At 37.2% G+C, this 22,726-nt stretch overlaps 3 protein-coding genes across 3 annotated transcripts; all 3 read right to left on the minus strand.

Moving 5' to 3' along the window:
- Positions 1 to 2,332: 2,332 nt before the first annotated feature.
- Positions 2,333 to 4,718, minus strand: LOC147862071 (cytochrome P450 71AU50-like). Its single transcript, XM_087322319.1, has 3 exons — positions 4,227 to 4,718; positions 3,301 to 3,756; positions 2,333 to 3,034 (listed from the first exon to the last, which is right to left on the minus strand). Exons 1-3 carry the CDS (start codon positions 4,677 to 4,679, stop codon positions 2,429 to 2,431), a joined length of 1,515 nt encoding a protein of 504 aa, XP_087178445.1. The 5' UTR covers positions 4,680 to 4,718; the 3' UTR covers positions 2,333 to 2,428.
- Positions 4,719 to 9,872: 5,154 nt separating this feature from the next.
- On the minus strand, positions 9,873 to 12,445 carry LOC147862072 (postsynaptic protein-like protein). The gene is made up of 4 exons (XM_087321979.1): positions 12,332 to 12,445; positions 10,496 to 10,613; positions 10,315 to 10,406; positions 9,873 to 10,203 (listed from the first exon to the last, which is right to left on the minus strand). Exons 1-4 carry the CDS (start codon positions 12,345 to 12,347, stop codon positions 10,139 to 10,141), a joined length of 291 nt encoding a protein of 96 aa, XP_087178105.1. The 5' UTR covers positions 12,348 to 12,445; the 3' UTR covers positions 9,873 to 10,138.
- A 2,971-nt stretch (positions 12,446 to 15,416) lies between these two features.
- On the minus strand, positions 15,417 to 20,825 carry LOC147862073 (cell division cycle protein 48 homolog). Its single transcript, XM_087322484.1, has 9 exons — positions 20,741 to 20,825; positions 19,749 to 19,914; positions 19,131 to 19,359; positions 17,824 to 18,590; positions 17,502 to 17,723; positions 17,343 to 17,414; positions 16,899 to 17,180; positions 16,405 to 16,764; positions 15,417 to 16,105 (listed from the first exon to the last, which is right to left on the minus strand). The coding sequence occupies exons 1-9, from the start codon at positions 20,785 to 20,787 to the stop codon at positions 15,809 to 15,811; spliced, it is 2,442 nt and encodes an 813-aa protein (XP_087178610.1). The 5' UTR covers positions 20,788 to 20,825; the 3' UTR covers positions 15,417 to 15,808.
- Positions 20,826 to 22,726: the final 1,901 nt, after the last annotated feature.

The raw sequence follows: 22,726 nt of genomic DNA on the forward strand, positions 1-22,726 counted from the left end.
AAGTAAAAGTTAACGTGTGGAAGTGTATAAGACAAATCAGCTTAGTTGGGTAGCAATAGACTATAGAGAAGAGAGGTTTAATGGAAACCTTACACATAGAGAATATATTGTGTACACGAGAGAGAGAGAGAGAGAGAGAGAGCAACAAAACTATATTACAAAAAAAACAACTCTATATACACTATGTACATTCAACATGCTTAACAACACTATTTATACAAGTCCTCACAAGGACTGACAAAAGTATTATGTACTTCAATGCTCATACGAGTGGCTGACACTAACTATGAGACAATAACTACTAAGTAGTCTAGGAGTATAGGCCACTACTAGCCTTCTAATTCACACTCGAATTCGGCTCTCCGATCCGTCTTCCCGATCTGGCTCTTGGTTTCGGATACAATCGTTATGGATGTGATCCGGATACCAATCCGGCTTTGGCTTATCCAACCAACTGGATCCGGTTGAGCTTCCGCACTCAACATATAGCATCGGTTTCTTGTTAGCGTTACTAATTGCACCGTGTTTTGGATCAACCTCGACTATTTACCCTCTCGTGATAGAAGAAGTCGAGTCGACGGCTTCACTTGCACTCCTTCACCTGTTGTTCCAGTTCCTGTTGTAGACTGCACATGGTGATTCATGCCCGTTCGGGTTTCAGTTCGAATTCCAAGTGAGGACCACACATAGTCACTCGCTTCCAATTCCTAATGAGGACCACACATGATCGCTCACGCCCGTTCATGTTGCAGTTCTCGGTGAGGACCGCATGGTCGCTAACGTCCGTTCATGATCCAGTTCCCAATGAGGACTGCATAGTCGCTCATGCCCGTTCATGTTCCAGTTCTCAGTGAGGACGTCGCTCACGTTTGTTGGTGTTCGTGTCTCCAATGAGGACAACACATGGTTTCGCACATATGATGGTGCTCCAATTCCCACTCACCCCTACACCACGCTTTCAAAAAGGTGAACGTAAAAGGGAGGATAATGTCACGACACAATGACATGAAATATATAGTTGGTGAGAAGTGAACCTACTACGTCATATCAACATGATCAATCATTTTGATATGAGAGCAATACAGTTGTGTATAATAGCTTAGTATTCTATAGTCTAATATATAATAGATTTCGGAAGCGGAAAGACCCAAGCATATATTTCGCCTATTTTTTTAAATTATTGAAGAAACATGGAGTTTGATGTGCTGGAAACCGATATAAGCACAAATGAATTAAACTTTGCTAATGCCTAAGAATTTGCTCTTATACTCTTATGCTTTGTAAACAAGATGCAAGCAATGGGAAATGCCCTATGTGATACTAAGGGAGCATCACTATTGAAAATATCTGTTGTTTCAGGAGGTGGTTAGGGTACAGGGATGGCAAATTTCTCTGGTTTCTGATGAAGCATACAGATATGCTTTTTTTATCGTAGGGTTTTTGAGATATGTTCGGATTGAAAGAAAATGAAAAAAAAAAACAGGATGTTGTATCAGCAACATCAAATTCCACAAGTGATAGTGTAGACTTCAGGCCTTGGATAGAGTGTTCAAATGCTCTGAAACAATCAATGAAGAAGCCAGATCTGATCCTGAAGATAATATGAATAGATGGTTTGGAGGAAGAATGTGAATCTAGCCAGCTAGAAGAAGGTGAAGAAAGTATGAAACATTAGGACAAGAGAAGGAAAGGTTGGTAGAGGTCTAGGAAAACTCAAATATGAATCCCAAATAGCCTAGTCTAGTTTGTCCAATGGGATAATGTGAATACATCCATTAATGATTATATGATTGTATTCGACAGTAGTATGGGTCCAGTTTTAGGTAAGATGATCACTCGCTAAATTGAATATGCCACATATAAGTCTTTGCCACATATGATCACTCGCTAAATTCAAGGTGCTAATAGGGCATATAAATTGTGTGCTTCTTAGATGTGTTAAACACTAAATGCCAACTTTCCATCCAAATGTGGGTCATGATGGAGAGTATGACCTCCATGTTGCTCCGAAATGTCAATAAACATGCTTGTTTGCTTGCATGTGCATGCTCAAACATGAGCATTTGTCAAAGGTTATTATCTCATCGAGGATGACCATTTGTTAGCTCAAAAAATTAGGCACTACAAAGTATGCATAGCCTTGTTATGATCTTATTAGATGTTTACAAACGATATTAAGACAATAAAATATAATTTGGACAAAATTCAATAGTTTGAGGGAACATGTTATATAAATAAACAAACAATGTATTCATATTGCTAGGGTTTCATAGTACTTATCACAAAAACACATAATTTTGAGTTGTTTGAATGTAAGTTGATTGTTCCATGGTAAAAGTGCCAAATAAAAATATCATGGTTAAAAACATCTTCACACATCACCACCATATTTCTTGACTATCTGTTATACATCACAAAGACGATCTTTTCAATGACGACGCAATATGGGAATGATCATTAAAGGCTCCTTGCGTGAAATCGTAGTGATACGTTTCTCGGACATATCAATGTCCTTGCCATGGGGCAATCTCCAATCAAATCTGTAAAGCATGTTGCTTAATGTTAGCTCTATAATACTTAATGCCAAATGGTAACCTGGGCAACCACGTCTACCGACTCCAAAAGGTAAGAATTCAAAGTTTTTTACATGCACATCTACAGGGTTGTTTTCGTTCAAGAATCTTTCTGGCATGAACTCATGAGGATTAACCCAAATTCTATTGTCTCGAGTTATGGCCCAAACATTGATAAACAAGCATGTGTCCTTTGGTATGTTATAGCCTCCAACTTGGCAAGATTGTGTAGATTTATGAGGAATAAGGGTGGGTAATGGTATGTGCAAACGTAATGTTTCATTCACCGCGGCTCGAAGGTATGGCAACTTGTCAAGATGTGATTGTTCTACCATCTCTTGACAATCTAGTTTATCCAACTCCTCTTGTAACTTTTGCAAGCAAGTTGGATGCTTTAAAATTTCAGCCATTGCCCAATCAATTGTTGTGCTAGTTGACTCGAGTGTAAGAGTAATAGCTTCCTAGCCAAAAAAATTTAAGAACATTAAGATCATGGGTGTGCAAGCTAATAGGTTATGAGAGAAATGTGAAGTTCATAAATGGTTCCAATATAATGCACAATGCAAGGAAATGTATCACATTCTTCAATAACAAAAGAAATTAAGTAAATAATGAGCGAATACTATTGTATTATTAATTGAGAATAAAGTAATGCAATTTCTTCCGAAATATTGGACATTCTTAAATCAAATGCTTTTCTATCACCAAATAGAGTAACGAGGCTTACGAACAAGATGTTTTTGATTTCTTTGCGTGTCATCCAGTTGGTTGCCATAATATTGTCAAGAAAGTCTTTTTGTGTTGGGAGAGAATTCATTTGGTTGCATTGTTCACGTTCGTCTAAAAGTTCTTCAAGCAATATGTCAAAAGATCCACGCAATTCGCTCATCAAGTGCTTGGCCTTCTTGTCCATAAATCGCAAGGATGGGATCCAAGTAGAAACTAGACGTAGGGTAATTACACTTGATGTAGCAATTATGAGATCTTTCAAACTCTTTCCTCCAAGCCGAAAACTAACTAACTCGGAAGCACGTTTGCTTATCATAAGACGACACGCAATGTTCTCAACTATGGTTGTGATAATGTTCGTAAGGTCGACAGGAGAGCCAAAGTGAGCATGTTGAATAAGATTGTCAATGCAAATTTGGACTTCCTCTTGAATGATGGGGCCAAAAAGGTGAACCTGGGAGAATAACATAGTGCCAAACATAGACACAAACAAACACACACACAAAAGATAATTAATGAGTTGAACCATAATTAAGGTGCACCATGTATGTGTGTATACAAACACACACATATTTTGTGAACCTAGGATATTAGCTAACACATGAAAGTTAATTAAAAGGGACTAAACTTTAATCGATCTAAATATATTAAAGTTTAGCATATTTTCAAGAGAAATCATTGTGCAATCTACGAACAACAATGAAATGAGATATTTATTTCATTGTTCTTGTAGATGACACAATGATTTCTCTTTGAAAAGCTAGGTTTCATGGGTGGTTATATAATATCCAAGAGACATTAATACACTCTCTTTCACACGAACACAAGCAGTGTATTGTGTATTGTTGAGACTGCTTGATGAAGTTCTGGAGTCTTACGGTCTACTGAGACGGTTATTCAATGAAATGTGAAGGAATCTCAAACCTTTTGAGGCCGAAGGGCATGGAGGATGCACATCTTCCTTAGATCTCTCCATTTGGGGCCATATTTGCCAAAGGCCACAGATAACTCTGAGCCGTAAAACAAGTAGTTGGCGATCTCAAGGGGTGGCCGACTTGCAAATGTTTCATCATGAACACGGAGACATTCAATGGCCAATTGCGGATTCGAGACGATGATGGAGTGGATAGTCCCAAGACGAAGGTAGAGAATGGGGCCATATTTGTATGAGAGTCTAGTGAAGGAATGGTGGAGAAATTCATTTGGATGAATCACTAGCTCAAGAAGGTTTCCTAGGAAGGGTAAGGGCAAGGGTCCTGGGGGTAGAACATCTCTCAAGCTCCACATCATGCGAGTAATCTTGCCATGCACATATAGCCATCCAAGCACCACGATCAATGAGGAAATCATCATGTAAAAGAAAGTCATTCCAAACATCTTCTCCTCCCTCTCTCTCTCTCTCTCTATGTTTCTCTACCACTCCCAACAACTCACCCTCTTATTGTACCATCCACGTATTAGGATAGTGAAATTTGACTTTTAACGTGATGATAAGATTTGATGGCTTTTAGTAATGATTTTATCTTGCACAAGCCATACTACCAAAAATTAAGTCTCCATAACTTTAGATATATACATGGTGGATTATTGTTGCTATTTATTTTGTTGACTTTATGCTATTGCACTCCATTTTAGTTGGAGTCAAGGAGACATAGTCTTGATGCACATTAAGATAGTTTATGAGTATTACATATTAAACATATTTTTTTATCTTTTGGTCTCTCTCTACACCATGTTTTGTAGGACCAACATTCACAAACAGTTCTAGATACAAATTACTTGGAAAAGACAATTAAGTGAAAACTGGAATTAGAACCATAAGATTGATAAAATGCTTAAGAAAATTGAAACTGGAGAGTGGAAACATTGTCTCCATAATGTTGTACAGATTGTAAAGCATTGCTTTCTGCATATAAGTAAATGATGGGGAATTATCAGATGTGTGAGATTGTGAGTTATTGCTTGAAATTTTGAACATGGGAACTTAGTGATTTACATTGAGAAAATAAGTTCATGCAAAGGAATTCCTCTCAAACAACAATGGAGTGAGCCTCACTTTACAATAAAATTTGAAGAAAACATTTCCTCAAGTGTCATGTCATGATGTGGTGTATGTGAAGGGAGGAAAGTGCCAAAAGCCAAGTTATATATATATATATATATATATATATATATATATATATATCAGAATTCTAGCCAAAGTGATGCCTAGATGATGAACATAGGGTGGGTGTGACAAGGATTATGTACAATTGAATAAAATGTCAAAGCGCAAATGGAGACAAGAAGAGACCTAGGAAATGCCTCAAGAACATGGAAATGAGTGGGAACAAGAATAGAAGCCAAAGTTGGAAGGGACTTAGAAGTAGAATTGGAGCCGAAACCAACGTGAGGATATGAACACAAATCAAAACAGAAGTAGAAGCCAATGTAGGGACAAGGATAAGGACAAATATATAACTCTTGCTTGACAAGGGCACCACAAGAGTTGGCATGGTAACCTAATTTGTCTAAGAAGAGGGGAGTAAATATGGATTGTCAATGCAAGTGGAAAAAGATGATGGAATGAGCCCACAGATATACTATCAAATTGAGAGACACAAGCGACAACAAACCAAGGATGTTAGGATGATGTAGTTTCATCATAAATATCTCACACGCCCTCCTAATACATCTCTACGTGGTAATCCACCCCCTACAGGCTACAATCATGATTCAGAATAGCGAGTCTATGACCGACAACCACCCTTCTTGTTTTGTGTTATAGGCCTCCTACATGCCATCATGATATTTTCTTTTACCACCAAAGTTTTTGTTTTCAACCTCCAAGCTTTGTGAAGCGAGCTCAATGAAATCAAACTTGGGTGCTTTTTCTTAGCAATGGGTAACTCCACCCCGACCATTTGAGCTATCAAACTTGTTGGTTTAGTTTTATCTCCTTCATGTCCTTCCTACTATGTGTCATAAACATGAATTCCAACACTTTTCTCCCTTTGCATATGCCATATCATGAGATCCACCCCCATCAAACTAGGGCATCCTCCTGTATGTGCCACATTTGGTGAGGGCACAAGAGTTTTTGTGAGGAGGGTTTATCCTTCATATTAATATCCACTCTTTTACTCATATGATACCTTGTTTTATGGAAATCCTTATGTTACGGATCATTTATATTTTCCTCTCCAAAGCCACAAAGATCATTCTCTTCTTTATATGCATGATGACCAACCCCTATCATCAAATTCAATTAGTTAATCTTTCATTACTCCACAATGGTTCCTCTCAACAAAGTTTGACCAAAATTCAAATATATATAAAACTTGACTTTTGGCACTTTTCTCCCTTAACACACTCCACATTATGATATTGTGTATAAATTGTACTTGTATTCAAGGTGTATTCTTTGGTGGATGTATGTATGCATACATTTATGTGTGTGTAAGAATGTGTGCAAACTTAGCTATACATTTGAATTTGTGTCGACTTATAGGTTTATGTCTACATGTGTGTGTGTGTGTGTGTGTGCACGCGCACACACATGCGCCTCTGAGCCTACATGCATGTACGAAATGTGTAAGTGTTGTCTTGAAATGTATATGTGTTTGTCGATTATGCAAACGTGCAAGTGTAAGTGTTCTTATATGTGATTATAAATGTGTGTGTTGTGTTTATTTGTATATTTAATATATATTGGAATTCAAGGGTATTTTAGGTCACAAAGTTGCCCCCATTCCCTAATTGTTTGTGAGTGAAAAGAGGTATTGACACAAGAGGAAGGGAAAGCCAAATGCAAAACAAAACTCAACATTGTGATAGGCTTGGGCCCAAGCCTAGTATCAAGGGAAGGACCAATGCCAAGGAGGTTCAATGATAATATGTACGTACGTACGTATGTATGTATGTGAGTGAATGATTGTATGCATATGTTTGTATAGTTGTATTTGTGTGTATAAATATAGTATTGTACATGTACATTTCTATTATTGTACGCATATGTATGGCAAATTGTATATGTATATGATTTTATGCATGTATGAACGACTAATGGTATGACTATATCTATGTGTACGAATGAATGACTACATAAATGTATGTGTATGAATGTGTGCATATGGATGTGTATGAATGTATCTATGCATTCTATAACGTGTGTATAATGTAACCAAGAGGTCTTCAATATACCAAAGGGATTTGTAAAGTAATCAAGGATAGAGTGAAACAAAGTGAGGTTGGTGAACCTTGTGGGTGCAATGTGGGTATGACAAGACATCATCGAAGTACATAATCTTTAGATATTAGATTATTCCTTAGCACTTTTATGAAGAAATTAGTTCAAATTTATGCAACTCAAATATGTGTTTTTTGTAGGTACTTCTTTTGATACTATAATAGTATGCATCTATTGGGTTACAATATGCTCTCGTATTTGTGAATTTTGTTGATCTTCATGATTGCATATCATTTTATTGTCTTAATATGGTTTTTATAACGTCCAATTCATTAGCCTATCCAATTTTTTCTTTTTATTTGCTACATTTGTCATTCAACGAGCTAAGAAATGGCCATACCCCTTTCAGCGATATCATCCCACATTTTGGAACATGGAGGTCACACTCTCTCTCCATCATGGCCCACTGTGTATGATAGTTGACATTTAATGTTTAACACATCTCAGAAACACATTATTTATGATTATCATCATCACTTCATAATTCAATGTCGTACGAAAGACAATTTTGAATGTATGCTCAATAAATATGCTTAATATTTTGAATGACATGCTCAACATTCTTCCTGATGTTCTATTTGAAAACTATGGCTAATCTGCAATTCTCATACATTTCTACCCTTAAATCCATTAAAAGTTGCAATCAACTCAAATTCTCATAAGGATTCATATTATTCTCATTGGGATGGAATGGTTTATATGATCCAAACATTCAATCCAACGAAAAATCCTTCATACCGTAAATAGAATGCTCAATAACTAAAAAATCTAAAAATATATATATATGTTCGTAGAGTTTTCATGCCAGTATGCTTGGATCATTCCCGCTTGTCCACTAGTGTCTTCTGCTCTAACTGGATTAATTTCGTTCTTTTTTCCGAAGGCTACACAAACGGTATTCGTCGTTTATGCGCTGCACTTAGCATATCATTGCTAGTTGTTTCTATGGTCATATCCATATCTTCATTCTGGCAACAAAGTATTAGTCACTCCACCAAACAATACATTGATGGTAATAGAATCACATTATCTACGATCAATAGGGACAGCTATAATAGGGAAAGTTCGAACACCACAAATACCAGATTGAGAACATATGAACGTTCTAATAACAATACCTGTATAAACCAAAACTCCACAGTTATACCAGGAGAACTCTTGAGAAGTGGAGAACTTTTAGCGGATGGAGCAGCAACCGCCGGAGGAGAGTCAGCTTCGGGTAGAAACATCTTGGTAGCTTACATGCCGTGGGAGGGGTATAACTTTGAGGATGCAGTATTGATCAGCGAACGTTCGATATACGAAGATATTTCTGAGTAACATTCCTTTGATACTTTTTAGGTTGGATTATATCCTCAATAGGATGGATTTGTTAAGATGATCCAAGCATGCAATCCAACAAAGATGCTTATGATGTTTTCTAAGCACTAGAATTAACTTAAAAAAACTTTCTTATGCATTGAAAGTTGAAACATCATGGCATACTTTTCAACAAAACATTTCCTTCATGTTATAATTGAAACATATGCAATAGATATTTATTGATATTATTATCCTATAGATGAGAATATTTACTTCATTACTCAAAAAACTTTTATTTTTATTTTTATTCTCCATATGAATACACATTAGTTAGAATTATCACCTTCAACAGCTAGATTGGTGCAATCTTCAAACTTGAATCACACAATTTACCTCACTAACCATCGAATAAGAACAGCTCACAAAAAACCACGAGTAGAATAAACTTGCCAGCAATGTGCCATAAAATCCAAATAATGTAATGAATGAAGAGTGTTCATTTGCTGCACAAAAAACAAGCACAAGCATCTTTCAACCAAAATGGTCCATTTGTTTTCATCCACAGTAAAGTTTGATTTTGATATCTTAGCTTATGTAGTTTCCACATAAGTGGACTAGGGACCCTAGCTCTATGAAGAACTTAAGAGGAACTAAAATCCTAAGGCAGGCTGCAACAAACTCTTAACTAATGCCAGCTCCATCATCATGCAAAGCACAGTTCACAATCATGATCTGCTCAAAAAGAGGATTTGTAAATACTATCAGCAGCAAAAAAGCTCCAGAGGCCTACCTAACGAAGCACCTCAAGAATCTTGAAACTGTGGAAGCAATGGAGTACAGAAGGCAACCACTTTGGGGCAACTAGGGTGAGGCTGTGCATACACGAGCTTGATCATGTGTGCAAAGTAGCTTTTGTTAAACAATCCATTATTACATATTTAAAGAAATCCAGTAAATAATGTAAACTGACAATTTGATGTCTATCATGGCACTCACTCTTGGCATACTTTCCCTAGTATAGTATATTTTTTGGTCAAACGAACAAACAAACAACATAGTTTTCTTCTGGCCAAATTAGAGCCATCTTGAAAGAAATCCATGAGCATCAAGTAATGTAAGAGTTCACAGTTTATATTTCTGATTCCTGAACCTGTAAATCAGTCAGTTTGCCAATACTATCTATATACCGTGCCATATAATACATATCAAACAGGAGATTCCAATTGCCAACTGCATGTCTTAAAAGTTGACCTTCGAACAAAAAAAACTAACTACAATACAACATGGCCTTGATGGTATACTTGGGCTACACATTACTTTGCTTGTACGCAGTTATATCTAGAACTTGCTTTCCACACATTGCACATATACCTACAAGAACCACACAACAACTAGAATTAACAATTACCAACTTAAAACAGTGAATATTAAATTCATAAAAACAATCAACCTGGCTAGAGAAAGAATCCTGATCAGCCTTACCTTTCTTATATGCACATGATTGGCAATACTTGGCATCTTGGTGTAATTGTTGTTTGCAAATAGTACACTTTGTAGTTCCATATGGCATCCACCTGCATACAAAAGAAATTCTGTTAGAATAACCAAAATTAGTAATAAAAATTAGCTGAAAATGCACCAGGGTAGGAATAACCAGTTGTACCTCTTTTGCTTGGATAAGAGCTTGTTTTCATTGATCTTTCGGCCTCCACCCTCTGTTGTGTTGGATGCACCCTCCTTCCACTTGTCCGGGACAATAACCTTTGAAAGCTTCTTCTGACCTGTTATATACAGTCTCTCAGTTGTTTTAATTGCATGAAAAAAACAATCAGATTAAGTCGCGTTGTTGCTCAACTTGCTTTACATTTGTATTTTCATGCAAGTACAATTGATGAAATCTGAACAGTGACTTCACACCGAAAGATCCGATTTGAACCACCATCATATAATACATACAGAAACACATCGACCGTATCTTGTATAATATGAATAATACACAATGATGGCACTAGCAGCAGAGAGATCAAAACAACATAAATAAAAGACAGAGCAGCATTCAGAAGAGAAATTAGAGTGGTGTGTACAACTGAAGCTCCAACTTACCCTTGTCCACTTTGTAGATATTCATAAGAGTTTCAGAGAGTACATTATCAAGACATAAAATACATATCATGTGAACATAAACCCCAATCCTTTTATCCAAACTGTGATGAGTTTACGACATCAAATTGAAAACATATGTATTATTCCCTAACCACAGAAAATAACAAAATAAAGATAAAGAGGAATCTACAATCATATTTCGTTATCCAGTTGTATGAATATGACTCAGAATTCAGAGCTATAAGATGTGGCAATAAGTATGTGCAATATCAATTTGACTGAGGAAAACATTTCCCGATCTGCCTTAAATAATATCCTCATATATTGCAGAAACATGTGAAGATAACTTCAGGATCTTACTTATGTTAGTTATCTAATCCGTCCCCATCCCATGCCTCAATTTATCCTACAAAAACAGGATATCAAGGCCTCACTCAAGCCCTAAAACTGGCAATGGAATGCACCATAGTAAGTTAAACATTGGATGTGCATCAGCATCTCCTCCTTTACAGGAATGTTTAAAAAGACCTCTTTTTAACACCCATCAAGACCTTATCACAAACACCTTCCAAAACCTGGATACGGCTTAACCTGGGGATAATATTGCAATCTCCAGTCTTGCATGTATCCTGTTAAAAGGCCGTCTTTGATACAAAAATCCGACACACATCCCTTCTTTCAATACACTTCAAGACATTGTTCAATCTATATAAAACCCGGCTGTGGCATGTTCTGAAAATCGCATAACGAACTTACATCTTGAATATATCGATAAACTAGCCCTCTTTTTAGCATAGATTAAAGACCTTACTCAACGCCTACAGTATCTACCCATGACATGGTTTCAGAAATGGCAAAGCACGTTGCAATCAAGAATACAAAAACAGGGCATCAGGACAACTTCCTTCAATACCTAAAAATCTTGCATATCTGCTATGCTAATAAGTTCTCCTTTTTTACAACAATTCAATACTTTGTGCAGATCCTATCAAACATGTCCATAACAAATTGTTGAAAATGACGTTTCAACCACAAATCTTCCATGCAAATGATTGCACCGACTTTCATTTATACACTGATCACCACAGAAACTGGCAATAACATGTTGTTGAAACTGGATTCCAAACTCAAAACTTGCATATGAATTTTGCAACATAACCATATCCATCAGGACTTCATAGTCATGAATTTTGCAGAATGAGAAAAAGAAAACGAACCATATCGATCAGGACTTCATAGTTTTCAAGGAAAATGCGTAAAAGAAATTGAAGATAGAGGCGGAAAAAGAAGAAGAAGAAGATGCAAACGAATCATCCACCAAAAATTACGAGATTACAAGCAAGAGACAGTAACTAGATTGAAAGGTAGAGGTAGAGAGGAGAGAAGGGACACTCACATTTCTCGCAGACCATGGTCGATCAGGCGCGTTCGTCTAGACTCTGTTGTTCCTTCTTTTAGGGTTTCAGAATAATCAGGAAAGACGTTCTTCTCCTACTCTCTCTCGCCTGTGCATACATATATATATATATATACAAACCTCTATATTTTCGATTATTTCCCAAAATGCCCCTCGTATTTGTTTTGTATTTTCGATTATTTCCCAAAATGCCTCTCTTATTTATTTTGTCTTTTTTTATTATTTCCCAAAATGCACCTCGTATTTGTTTTGTATTTTCGATTATTTCCCAAAATGCCCCTCTTATTTGTTTTGTCTTTTTTTATTATTTCCCAAAATGCACCTCGTATTTGTTTTGTATTTTCGATTATTTCCCAAAATGCCCCTCGTATTTGTTTTGTATTTTCGATTATTTCCCAAAATGCCTCTCTTATTTATTTTGTCTTTTTTTATTATTTCCCAAAATGCACCTCGTATTTGTTTTGTATTTTCGATTATTTCCCAAAATGCCCCTCTTATTTGTTTTGTCTTTTTTTATTATTTCCCAAAATGCACCTCGTATTTGTTTTGTATTTTCGATTATTTCCCAAAATGCCCCTCGTATTTGTTTTGTAGTTTTGATTATTTCCCAAAATGCCCCTCGTATTTGTTTTGTATTTTCGATTATTTCCCGAAGTGCCCTTCGTATTTGTTTTGTATTTTCAATTATTTCTCGAAGTTGCCCTCATATTTGTTTTGTATTTTCGATTATTTCCCAAAATGCCCCTCATATTTGTTTTGAATTTTCAATTATTTCCCGAAGTGCCCCTTGTATTTGTTTTGTATTTTCGATTATTTCTCAAAGTGCCCCTCGTATTTGTTTTGTATTCGATTATTTCCCAAAATGCCCCTTCTATTATTAATTTTTTGTATGGATTCCAAATTGATTTTGCAAAATATCATTTGATACCCCTCCACACGAGCCTCTCACATTCGTACCCAGAAAATCAATCACTACAATGTGTGATATTCAGCAAAGAAATGTGAAACTTAGTACGACATATTGTCTCGTCTTGTCTTTGTCCATGCACAATCAATCCTTTGCATGCGTCGCCATTTCTGACCTACGAGATCCCAAAGATCATCAATACAATATGATACTTGACAAAGAAAGATATATTAACGTCTTCTAAGGCCAAAATTGGCCCATGAGACAAATGGTTTACAAAAAAACGGGATATTTACACATTCATCGAAAGTAAAAATACAACAATGTCTTTGTAATCGTCTTTGTTTGTGCCCAATTGATCCCTTGCATACATTGACCCTTTCTAACCTACATGATACCGAACTTGGCAACATTCACCTAACCATGGTTTCTCTTGCCAGCATTGTAGGTTGCGATTGTTGACCATGAAGTGTGAAGGTACGATACAAAGGTTCGATAATGTTGTGTTTTTGTTTACTTTGAGGTTGTGTCTTTGTTTCCATATCCTAGAAGTTTAATGTTGATCCCTATAATTGTTTTCTTGCCGAAACACGTGGTTTCCTTGTAATCTACTAAGACTTCTCGGGCTTTGCTTTGGCTCACAACTTAGAAGCATGTGTACTATTCCATCCCATATGCAAGGATATCCTGTCAAGCCTTTGAGGCATCCTCGATCCCTACATGCGTCTGGAGACACTAGCTCTTGGTATAGCATTGTGGTGAGTTGGTTACTTGCAAACGACATAGACATTAATAACCTACCTCCCCTTAAGTATAACCATGGGACTGATCAAACTCTAATCTCTCATGAAGACCGTAATAAAGTGATACGCCAAGAAATATGGCAAATTTACACTCAATATAAATGGATCACCCCACGAGAGCCACTCCCATCGAAAATGTTGTACTATAAGTAACACTTCTTGCACTTCTCTAAGTTAGGCTTTATTACACGACCAAGATATCTAGATACATTCTTATCAAATGCACTAAGGGTGGCCATTGGACAACTTAGGATATCATCTCACCAACTTGAGATTGAGAATGGTCGGGCTAATAGAGTCCCTAAAGAGAAAAGGCTATGTAGGTTATGCCACATAGAGATAGAGGATGAGTATCACTTCACATGCAGGTACCCAACTTATCCCAAGATATGGGCGAAATACCAAGACATATTAGGACCCTCTCCCACCCTCTCCAAACTATTAGATACCCCGAGTATAAAGAGACTAGGTAGGTATATCTTAGAACTAAAACAATATATGGAGAATAAATTAGAAAGTGCTAACCATAACCCTTTTACTATTCATTAAAATGTAACTAATGCAATTTTTCAGGAACAAGGGGAGAGAACATGTGTTTTTATAAAGAACACGTTTGTTATTTTCTTAGAACTATTTAGCTTAAACTCTATTTTTATCTTATTTTTATTCATATGTTGATGTTAATCGGTATTCATAAGACCTAACAAAACATTTGGAGGTTGGGAATTTGTTTAACCACCAACATATACTTGTATACGCTTCCTTGCATTCTTCATAGGATATCAACATCTCCAATACAAACATATTTGTCATTCATTTCCAAGTGCATTGATCTCTTGTCTATCACAATATATATTATGGCATTTGTATCTTTGAATTCTAAACCATCAAATTTGTTACCTTCCTCACAATTTTTCATTGTTACTCTTTTTCTCACTACTATGCTTATCTTTATTCATATGGGACACATTTAATTTCCTCAAAAGATTAGTAAAAGATGTAATACCTAATATTTCCAAACTCAAGTGTCATGGATAATCATCGATTCTTTGCCCCTTAAAAGTTGCAAAGACACTAATACCTAATATTTCCATACTGAAGTGTCGTGGATAATCATCGATTCTTTGCCCCTTAAAAGTTGCAAAGACATCAAAGTCTGTTTAATTCTTCACAAGCTCATTTGACATACAATAATCAATTTGAGCCGACAGAGACAAACTATGCTTTCATAAAGTTCCATCCTCAAGAAAAGACTCTGACGCTTTGCCAGCAACTTTGCAATTGTGATTGATTTACACGTATCAATACATATTCTAAGCTTCATGGAAGCAACCAACAGTTGAGCAAAAGATTATGTCAACATACAAAATTGCTTCTCTCAAGTCTTTACAGGTATCACCCACATTCTGAAACTACAAAAGATTCCATACACCATCTAGATATCCTAAACCTAAATGAGACCTTTCTCCACAAATCTCTTCCCGAGTCATTGCAGATGTATCTCATTTCAAGCATATATACAATGTCGATAATAAAAACCATCAGAAAAGGAATCTCATTTCAAGCATATATACAAGTGTGATCCTCATGAACGTACTTCGATGGCGATGCAAGGAAAAGTTCTCTTGCAACGGTGCAAAAAGAACAAAAAGATCAAAACAAGAATCTATAACTAACTAGTCTATCAACATTAGAGGAAGTTTAACAAGAACAATGACCGCGAACCTTTCCATTCAAGGAAATGCCCTAATTGTATAGATCATCATCTTCTGCCTTAGTGGCATGGGCAAAGGCATCTATACCACCAATTTGTGTAGCAGCGGTGGGACGATCCGAGAACCGAAACTCCGATCCAATCCCTCGAGATTGTTGCAGAGTCTGAGCAAAAGCTTGATACTTGCGTATATCAGCATCACTAACACTCCGACGCGCATATTTCATAGATTCCTCGAAATGGACTGCTTTTATCTCGGCCACATCTTGAACCTCGTCCTCATCCATGGCCTCGGGATTTTCCTCTCGCCTTCGCTCATGCTCAATGTCCTAGGGAAAAAGAACATTTACATTAGAACCTGAATCTTAATAAGCATAAACCTCTAAAGGTAATCAAAGAGAACATATATATGATATACATACATACATACATCTATCTATCTATCTATCTATCCATCCATATATATATATATATATGTTGGGTTTTGGATTTGGATGTGACAATGGAAAAAAACTTTCTTAGAATGTTCTAATACTTGCAGATAAAAACAGGTAGCAAAATGAGATCATATATGTTTTATATTAGGAGCAAAACAAGATTATAAACATGCTATATTAGGAGGTTTCACCTTTTCAATGTTCTCCCTAATGGCATACTTGCAAGAACGCTGACAAATCTCAGTTATGTCGGCTCCGCTGAAGCCTTGTGTATATCTAGCTAAAGCAGACAAATCCACATCTTTTGCGACCGGAGATTTGCGTAAACAAGCCTGGAAAATCTTAAGGCGAGATGCATCGTCAGGTAAAGGAATGTAAATAAGTTGATCTAAACGTCCAGGACGAAGCAAAGCAGGATCAATGATATCAGGCCTATTTGTTGCACCAATGATAAACACCGTCTTCTTGGCACTCATCCCATCCATCTCAGTAAGAAGCTGGTTAAGTACCCTATCAGCAGCACCACCAGCATCGCCTACACTGCTTCCACGCTACGATTCAAATGACATACTTATCATTATATTTGATAGGGAAAATTTTAATTTTCTTCACAATTTAAATGCTCTGTATGCAATAGAGCATAGAATAATAAGAATTTAGGCCTCACTAAAGCGCAGTATCGCACCTGAGTAGCAATAGAGTCAAGTTCATCAAAAAATAGGACACAAGGTGCAGATTGTCTAGCCTTATCGAAAACATCCCGGACATTAGCTTCACTTTCACCAAACCACATGGTCAGCAACTCTGGGCCTTTGATGCTTATAAAGTTAGCTTGACACTCATTAGCAATAGCTTTTGCAAGCAATGTCTTCCCGCATCCAGGAGGTCCATAGAACAGGACCCCCTTTGATGGAGACATGCCGAACTTTTCAAACTTCTCTGGATGCTCCACTGGATATTGAACCGTCTGCACATAGCAACCAAAATAATCGATAATCAGAATGAGCCCACACATTACCTTTAGATCTTCACTTCACAGGTTGGGAGCTCGATTTCCATCCACCACACTTGAATGGTGATTCATTCCCCATTAAGAGAAAACAACACAGAAATAAAAGAATTGAAGTACCTCCTGAAGTTCTCTTTTAACATTATCCAGGCCACCAATGTCCGCCCAAGAAACATTAGGCACTTCAACAACCTGATAATGAAAAACAAATATATATCATTGGTGCCTTCCCATGAAGCCTAAGACAGCAGGCAAGTGTGTTGAGACAAAGTAACTCACTGTTTCTCGTAATGCTGATGGGTTACTTGTGCCGAGAGCCGTCTGGAAATGCTCATTGGTTACACACATTGAGTTCAATATCTCAGCATCAATGGTCTCATCTTCTAGGTCAATCACATCCATCTTTTCTCTAATGCACTGCAATGCAGATTCTGTGCATAATGCAGCTAGATCTGCTCCCACAAAACCATGAGTGTCTTTCGCAATTCTCTCAAGGTCAACCTGTGAAGAAGAATTTACATTCGTATTAGAACAAAGATATGAAAGCCCAAAGCTATACATTAATGGTGAATCATAAGAATGGCCTTCACTATGAATTCACCTCGTCTGACAGCTTCATATTCTTAGTGTGAATTCGAAGCACCTCTAAGCGGCCAACTTCATCAGGAACGCCAATATCTATTTCTCTATCAAATCTCCCAAATCTCCTTAATGCAGGGTCAATACTATTGGGTCTATTAGTTGCCCCCATAACAATGACATGAGATCGCGTTTTCAACCCATCCATTAACGTCAAAAGCTGCGAAACTATCCTACGCTCAACTTCGCCATTCGTCTTCTCTCTTTTTGGTGCGATCGAATCCAATTCATCTATGAATATGATGGAGGGGGCATTCTTCTCGGCCTCTTCAAACGCTTTCCGAAGGTTGCTTTCGCTTTCTCCTGCAAGCTTCGACATAATCTCTGGACCATTGATAAGGAAAAAGAATGCACCAGTCTCATTTGCCACTGCCCTTGCAATCAATGTCTTGCCAGATCCTGGAGGCCCATAGAGAAGTATACCCTTGGGTGGCTTCACTCCAATAGACTTGAAAATCTGAGGATGTCTCAATGGAAGCTCAACAAGTTCTCTGATTTGAGCCATTTGCTTCCGAACACCACCCACATCATCATAACCGACTTCATCAAGCCTCTCCTCATCTTCCCTTCTCACAGGCTCACCTTCACAAAAAATCTCTGTGTCTGGAGCCACAATGCAATATTCAGACGGATCTGTCTCGATAACCTTAAACTCCACACTCCTCATGCCGCCTCGGACCAGAAATAAGTCTCCTTTCCTCACAGGGCGATACGCCTCAAGAAAGTAAGCTGCAAGAATAAAATCTACTCTATTTCAGAATTTGACCCTCAATTCACAGTAATGTTGATCAGATTTTTTTTATTTATCTGACTGGAAAATTTTATACAGGGAAAAAATTCCAACCAAAATATGCATGCTTAATTATCTGTTTATCCATTTATATATTTACTTGAACGTGGAATGTTGTCAACATTCACATCGTTTCATGCTTGACAAAAGAATTTAGTGGACTAGTAAAGAAAATATTCATAAAGGGAACTAATTGTGCCAGAAATATATAACTGCTTTTCACTAAATTCCCAGAACTGTGGTATACTGTTCTCTATCATTTCTTTTTATAAATCATGCATGACAGGGAAATATATCAAACTAATTATGCCAGAAATATATATGTAACTGTTTTTCACTAAATTCCCGGAACTGTGGTATACTGTTCTCTATCATTTCTTTTTATAAATCATGCATGACATTGAATAAAACATTCCCATAGTTGCATACATTCTCTTGTAAAGACAAGATGGGCACAATTGGAGCTGCAATTGTCTTACGCTTCAAATATGCATCGAAGAGGCTTCCAGTCACTCCCTCTATAGTATCATCCATAGGAAGGATATGGACACGCTTTCCATATTTGACATCTGGACACTGGTGGACCGATACGATGTCTCCAAGACGTACCCTCAAGTTAGCTCTCACCACTTTGTTCATTTTAATCTTATGGTCTTCACATGAGTCATCAGCAAGCACAATACAAACCGTGTCTCTGCGCTTCTTACCCTGCATATTAAGAAGTCATTGAATGAATCAGAGCACACACAAAAAATTAAAAATCTCTTGAATATACAAAAGGAACTTCAAAAAAGACTCCAAAGTGATGCAACCGATTAAGGATCCATTGAATCAAGGCTGATACGATCTTCTTTAACATAAATATGTGATTCAAATCGAATCCAAGAAATACACAATTGATTCCAGGTAAAGACTCCAAAGAGATGCAACTGATTAAGAATCCATTGAATCAAGACTGATACAATCTTCTTTTCTTTAACAAAAAATTATATACGATTCAAGTTGAATCCAAGAAATACACAATTGAATAAAAAGCTATTGTGTCAGAGTCCATATTATCTTCAGCTTAAAGGCTTGTTTCAATTGACCACATATACCTTGATGAGTACAGTGTCACCCCTGAAAAGCTGAAGCCTTTCCATTGTCTCCATGCTCAAAGAAACAACAGAATTATCATCATTAATAGCTTCATCGACAGTAAGACGGTTGGGAGCTTTCTTGCGCTCTAGGATCGCAGTGCTAATATCCTTTTTGCCCCCTTTCCTGTGAAACAGGATAAACATGAGGTATCAGAGTCACAATCCACAGACAAAATCAGAAATAGAATTCCAGGTGAATCAATGTAAGCACAGCCCATCACGCAAAACTTCACAAAACAGTATGGAAAACTGCTAAACTCAGCCAATCAAATCAAATCAAAATAAGATAATTTAACCTGACTTGAGCCCATTGCACCAGAGCCTAACACCTCAAAATAAGCAAAACTGAATGTCAAATGGATAAGTAAAACCCTAAACTAAACACATACATGTAAGCTAAGCTAAGCACATCAGGCAAAAGACTAAAACAAACACAAAAGAGGAAAAACAGAAAGTCCGCTGATCGAATTAAATTAAGGTAATTTTCCCTGAGCTAAGTCTATCAGGAAAAACCTAAGAAACTGATGAAGAAAACTCAAGATGATCGAATCAAGCCCCTCATGCAAAGCATAACATGTGGAAGCAGGGCCATCTGAGCTCAGATGGTCAAATCAAAGCAAGCTAATTTGGCCTACGCTAATCTAAAATGAAAACGAGAATTCTAAAGAGTCACCGTAAGTTTGGTACATTCCACAAAGCTTAACATACAAGCCAGAACAAAACCTAATAACAGGACATATAAATAAATCATTAGCTTCTGCAGATTTAGTCGACCTAGGCTAAGCCCCGTGCAGAAGCCAGCTAGGAAATATAAGGAAGACCTTAAATCATCTGATGGGCCTGAATTTAGCCAACTTAATGCATCTGAACTCACCTCACACGTCTCAAACCTTATGAAAACACACCAAACCTGATGAGAAGAGAAGAAGGGTGAGGAGATAGGGACGTACAGTTCAGAAGGCTCGGATGATGCAGAAGAAGGTGAGGGTGCTGCCATGGCGTCGATGACGAGAGGATCAAGGCTGATTTTAACGATGATTTGTATGCATGTATGTATGTATATGTAGCGGTGGAAACAATCAAAATGAGAAGCTTTTGTTGTTTTTCACACCCCCAAAAACCGCCTGCAAAGGGGCAGGATTTGGGCATTTCCATCATCCTCTCTCCCCATCCATCCATGGATTCATGGATCCAGCACCAATCCGTAAAATGCTTGTGAATATGGCAAGCCTCAATCAATGCATTCGATCGATCCATAGGACTGACCAGGATGTCGTCACAATGCATTCGATCAATGCATTCAACCGATCGATCGGACTGACCAGGATGTCGTCACAATCTGTTAAATGCTTGTGAATGGCAAGCCTCAATCAATGCATTTGATCAATCGATGGGACTAATCGGGATGTCGTCACAATCTGTAAATGCTTCTGAATGACAAACCTCGATCGATGCATTTGATCAATCGGTCGGTCGGACTGATCGGGATGTCGTCACAATCCGTAAATGCTTGCTAATGGCAAGCCTCGATCGATCCGACTGATCAGGATGTCGTCATAATCCGTAAATGCTTGTGAATGGCTAGCCTTGATCGATCGATTGGACTGACCGGGTGTCGTCACAATCCGCCTAAACCCTAAATGCTTGTGAATGGCAAGCCTCGACAAATGCATTTGATCAATCGATGGGACTAATCGAGATGTCGTCACAATCCGTAAATGCTTGTGAATGACAAATCTCGATCAATGCATTTGATCGATCGATCGATCTGACTGATCGCAATGTCGTCACAATCCGTAAATGTTTGCTAATGGCAAACCTCGATCAACGCATTTGATCGATTGATCGGACTAGTTAGGATGTCGTCACAATCCGTAAATGCTTGTGAATGGCTAGCCTTGATTGATCAATTGGACTAGCCGGATGTCGTCACAATCCATAAATGCTTGTGAAGGCCAAGCCTTAATCAATCGTGCTTTCATCTACAATTTCATTGTAACATTGGAGACACTTTGTATATTTCTATGAGGCTTCCTCTGTTGATGCCTCCACGTATTTGGTTTCAACATTATTTGTGGATGTACTTTGCCATGTTTCCATATGCCATTTTTCAAAATAATTTCTTGATTATTTCTCAATATTCCATATTCTCTTGCTCACAATATTTTGCTTATAGGTTCCAAGTAGTTTGGAAAATTGTGCTTCAATGGGTGGAATGATAATATTCCTAGTAAAGAATTGTCATATCGCATAAAAACGTGAATCATAAGCAAGACCGTATTGTATAAAAATATCATTTGTATACAATATTTAAGAAACTTTAGAAGTTCCACACAAACTCGATCTAACAAATTACTCCACTACGATTCTCGATCTTATCTATTAACATATATTAAAATGTTGTGAATGTATATACATGATGTAGTATACGTATAAATAAGATAAAGGTTTTTCTCAAGCAATGTGTTTAGTTTCGCATTTCACAATAAAATAAAGGCTACAATTTGAGATTGTATAAATTTAGAAGGTCATAAAAAACACAACCTTGCAATTTCGCTTCCCATAGTCCATCCAAGGGTTGAAAATATAAGAGTGTTCCATCATACCATATTCAACATCCTATAAGCTAGGCACACACTAGTGATACCATGCATGCCAATCACCTTGACAAGTTATTACATCTCCAACTTTTCATGATTAGTGTACAAAATGTATGATACAACAATAGATATGGTGGATGTTTGCGATCAAAGGCATAAAAACTAGCGAAGGAAAGTGCTACAAGTTCATTCAATTAATACAACAAAAAACACGGATTAAATATATACACAAGGTCTTACTTTGCACATGGTACGTACTAATAACTTCTAATTGAGTGGACCCAGAACAAGGCAAGCATGTTCTGGTGGTGAAGAAGCATAAATTTCATCCGCAGC

The sequence above is a fragment of the Azolla caroliniana genome, unplaced genomic scaffold, assembly GCF_043228905.1.
Source record: "Azolla caroliniana isolate FFs.n. ecotype wild unplaced genomic scaffold, voAzoCaro1.0.p SCAF_7, whole genome shotgun sequence".
Classification (NCBI taxonomy): Eukaryota; Viridiplantae; Streptophyta; class Polypodiopsida; order Salviniales; family Salviniaceae; genus Azolla; species Azolla caroliniana.

Excerpts from the sequence above, each read along its gene's own strand:
- LOC147862071 (XM_087322319.1), bottom strand. The coding sequence starts at position 4,679 with ATGTTTGGAATGACTTTCTTTTACATGATGATTTCCTCATTGATCGTG. Across the intron at positions 3,757-4,226 it reads ATGCCCTTCGGCCTCAAAAG|GTTCACCTTTTTGGCCCCAT; the intron begins GTTTGAGATTCC and ends TTATTCTCCCAG. Across the intron at positions 3,035-3,300 it reads AAATCAAAAACATCTTGTTC|GAAGCTATTACTCTTACACT; the intron begins GTAAGCCTCGTT and ends TTTTTTGGCTAG.
- LOC147862072 (XM_087321979.1), bottom strand. Across the intron at positions 10,407-10,495 it reads CTCTTATCCAAGCAAAAGAG|GTGGATGCCATATGGAACTA; the intron begins GTACAACTGGTT and ends TTTTGTATGCAG. Across the intron at positions 10,204-10,314 it reads ATCATGTGCATATAAGAAAG|GTATATGTGCAATGTGTGGA; the intron begins GTAAGGCTGATC and ends TGGTTCTTGTAG.
- LOC147862073 (XM_087322484.1), bottom strand. The coding sequence starts at position 20,787 with ATGGCAGCACCCTCACCTTCTTCTGCATCATCCGAGCCTTCTGAACT. Across the intron at positions 18,591-19,130 it reads CTTCGATGCATATTTGAAGC|CTTACTTTCTTGAGGCGTAT; the intron begins GTAAGACAATTG and ends TTATTCTTGCAG. Across the intron at positions 17,724-17,823 it reads ATATGAAGCTGTCAGACGAG|GTTGACCTTGAGAGAATTGC; the intron begins GTGAATTCATAG and ends TCTTCTTCACAG.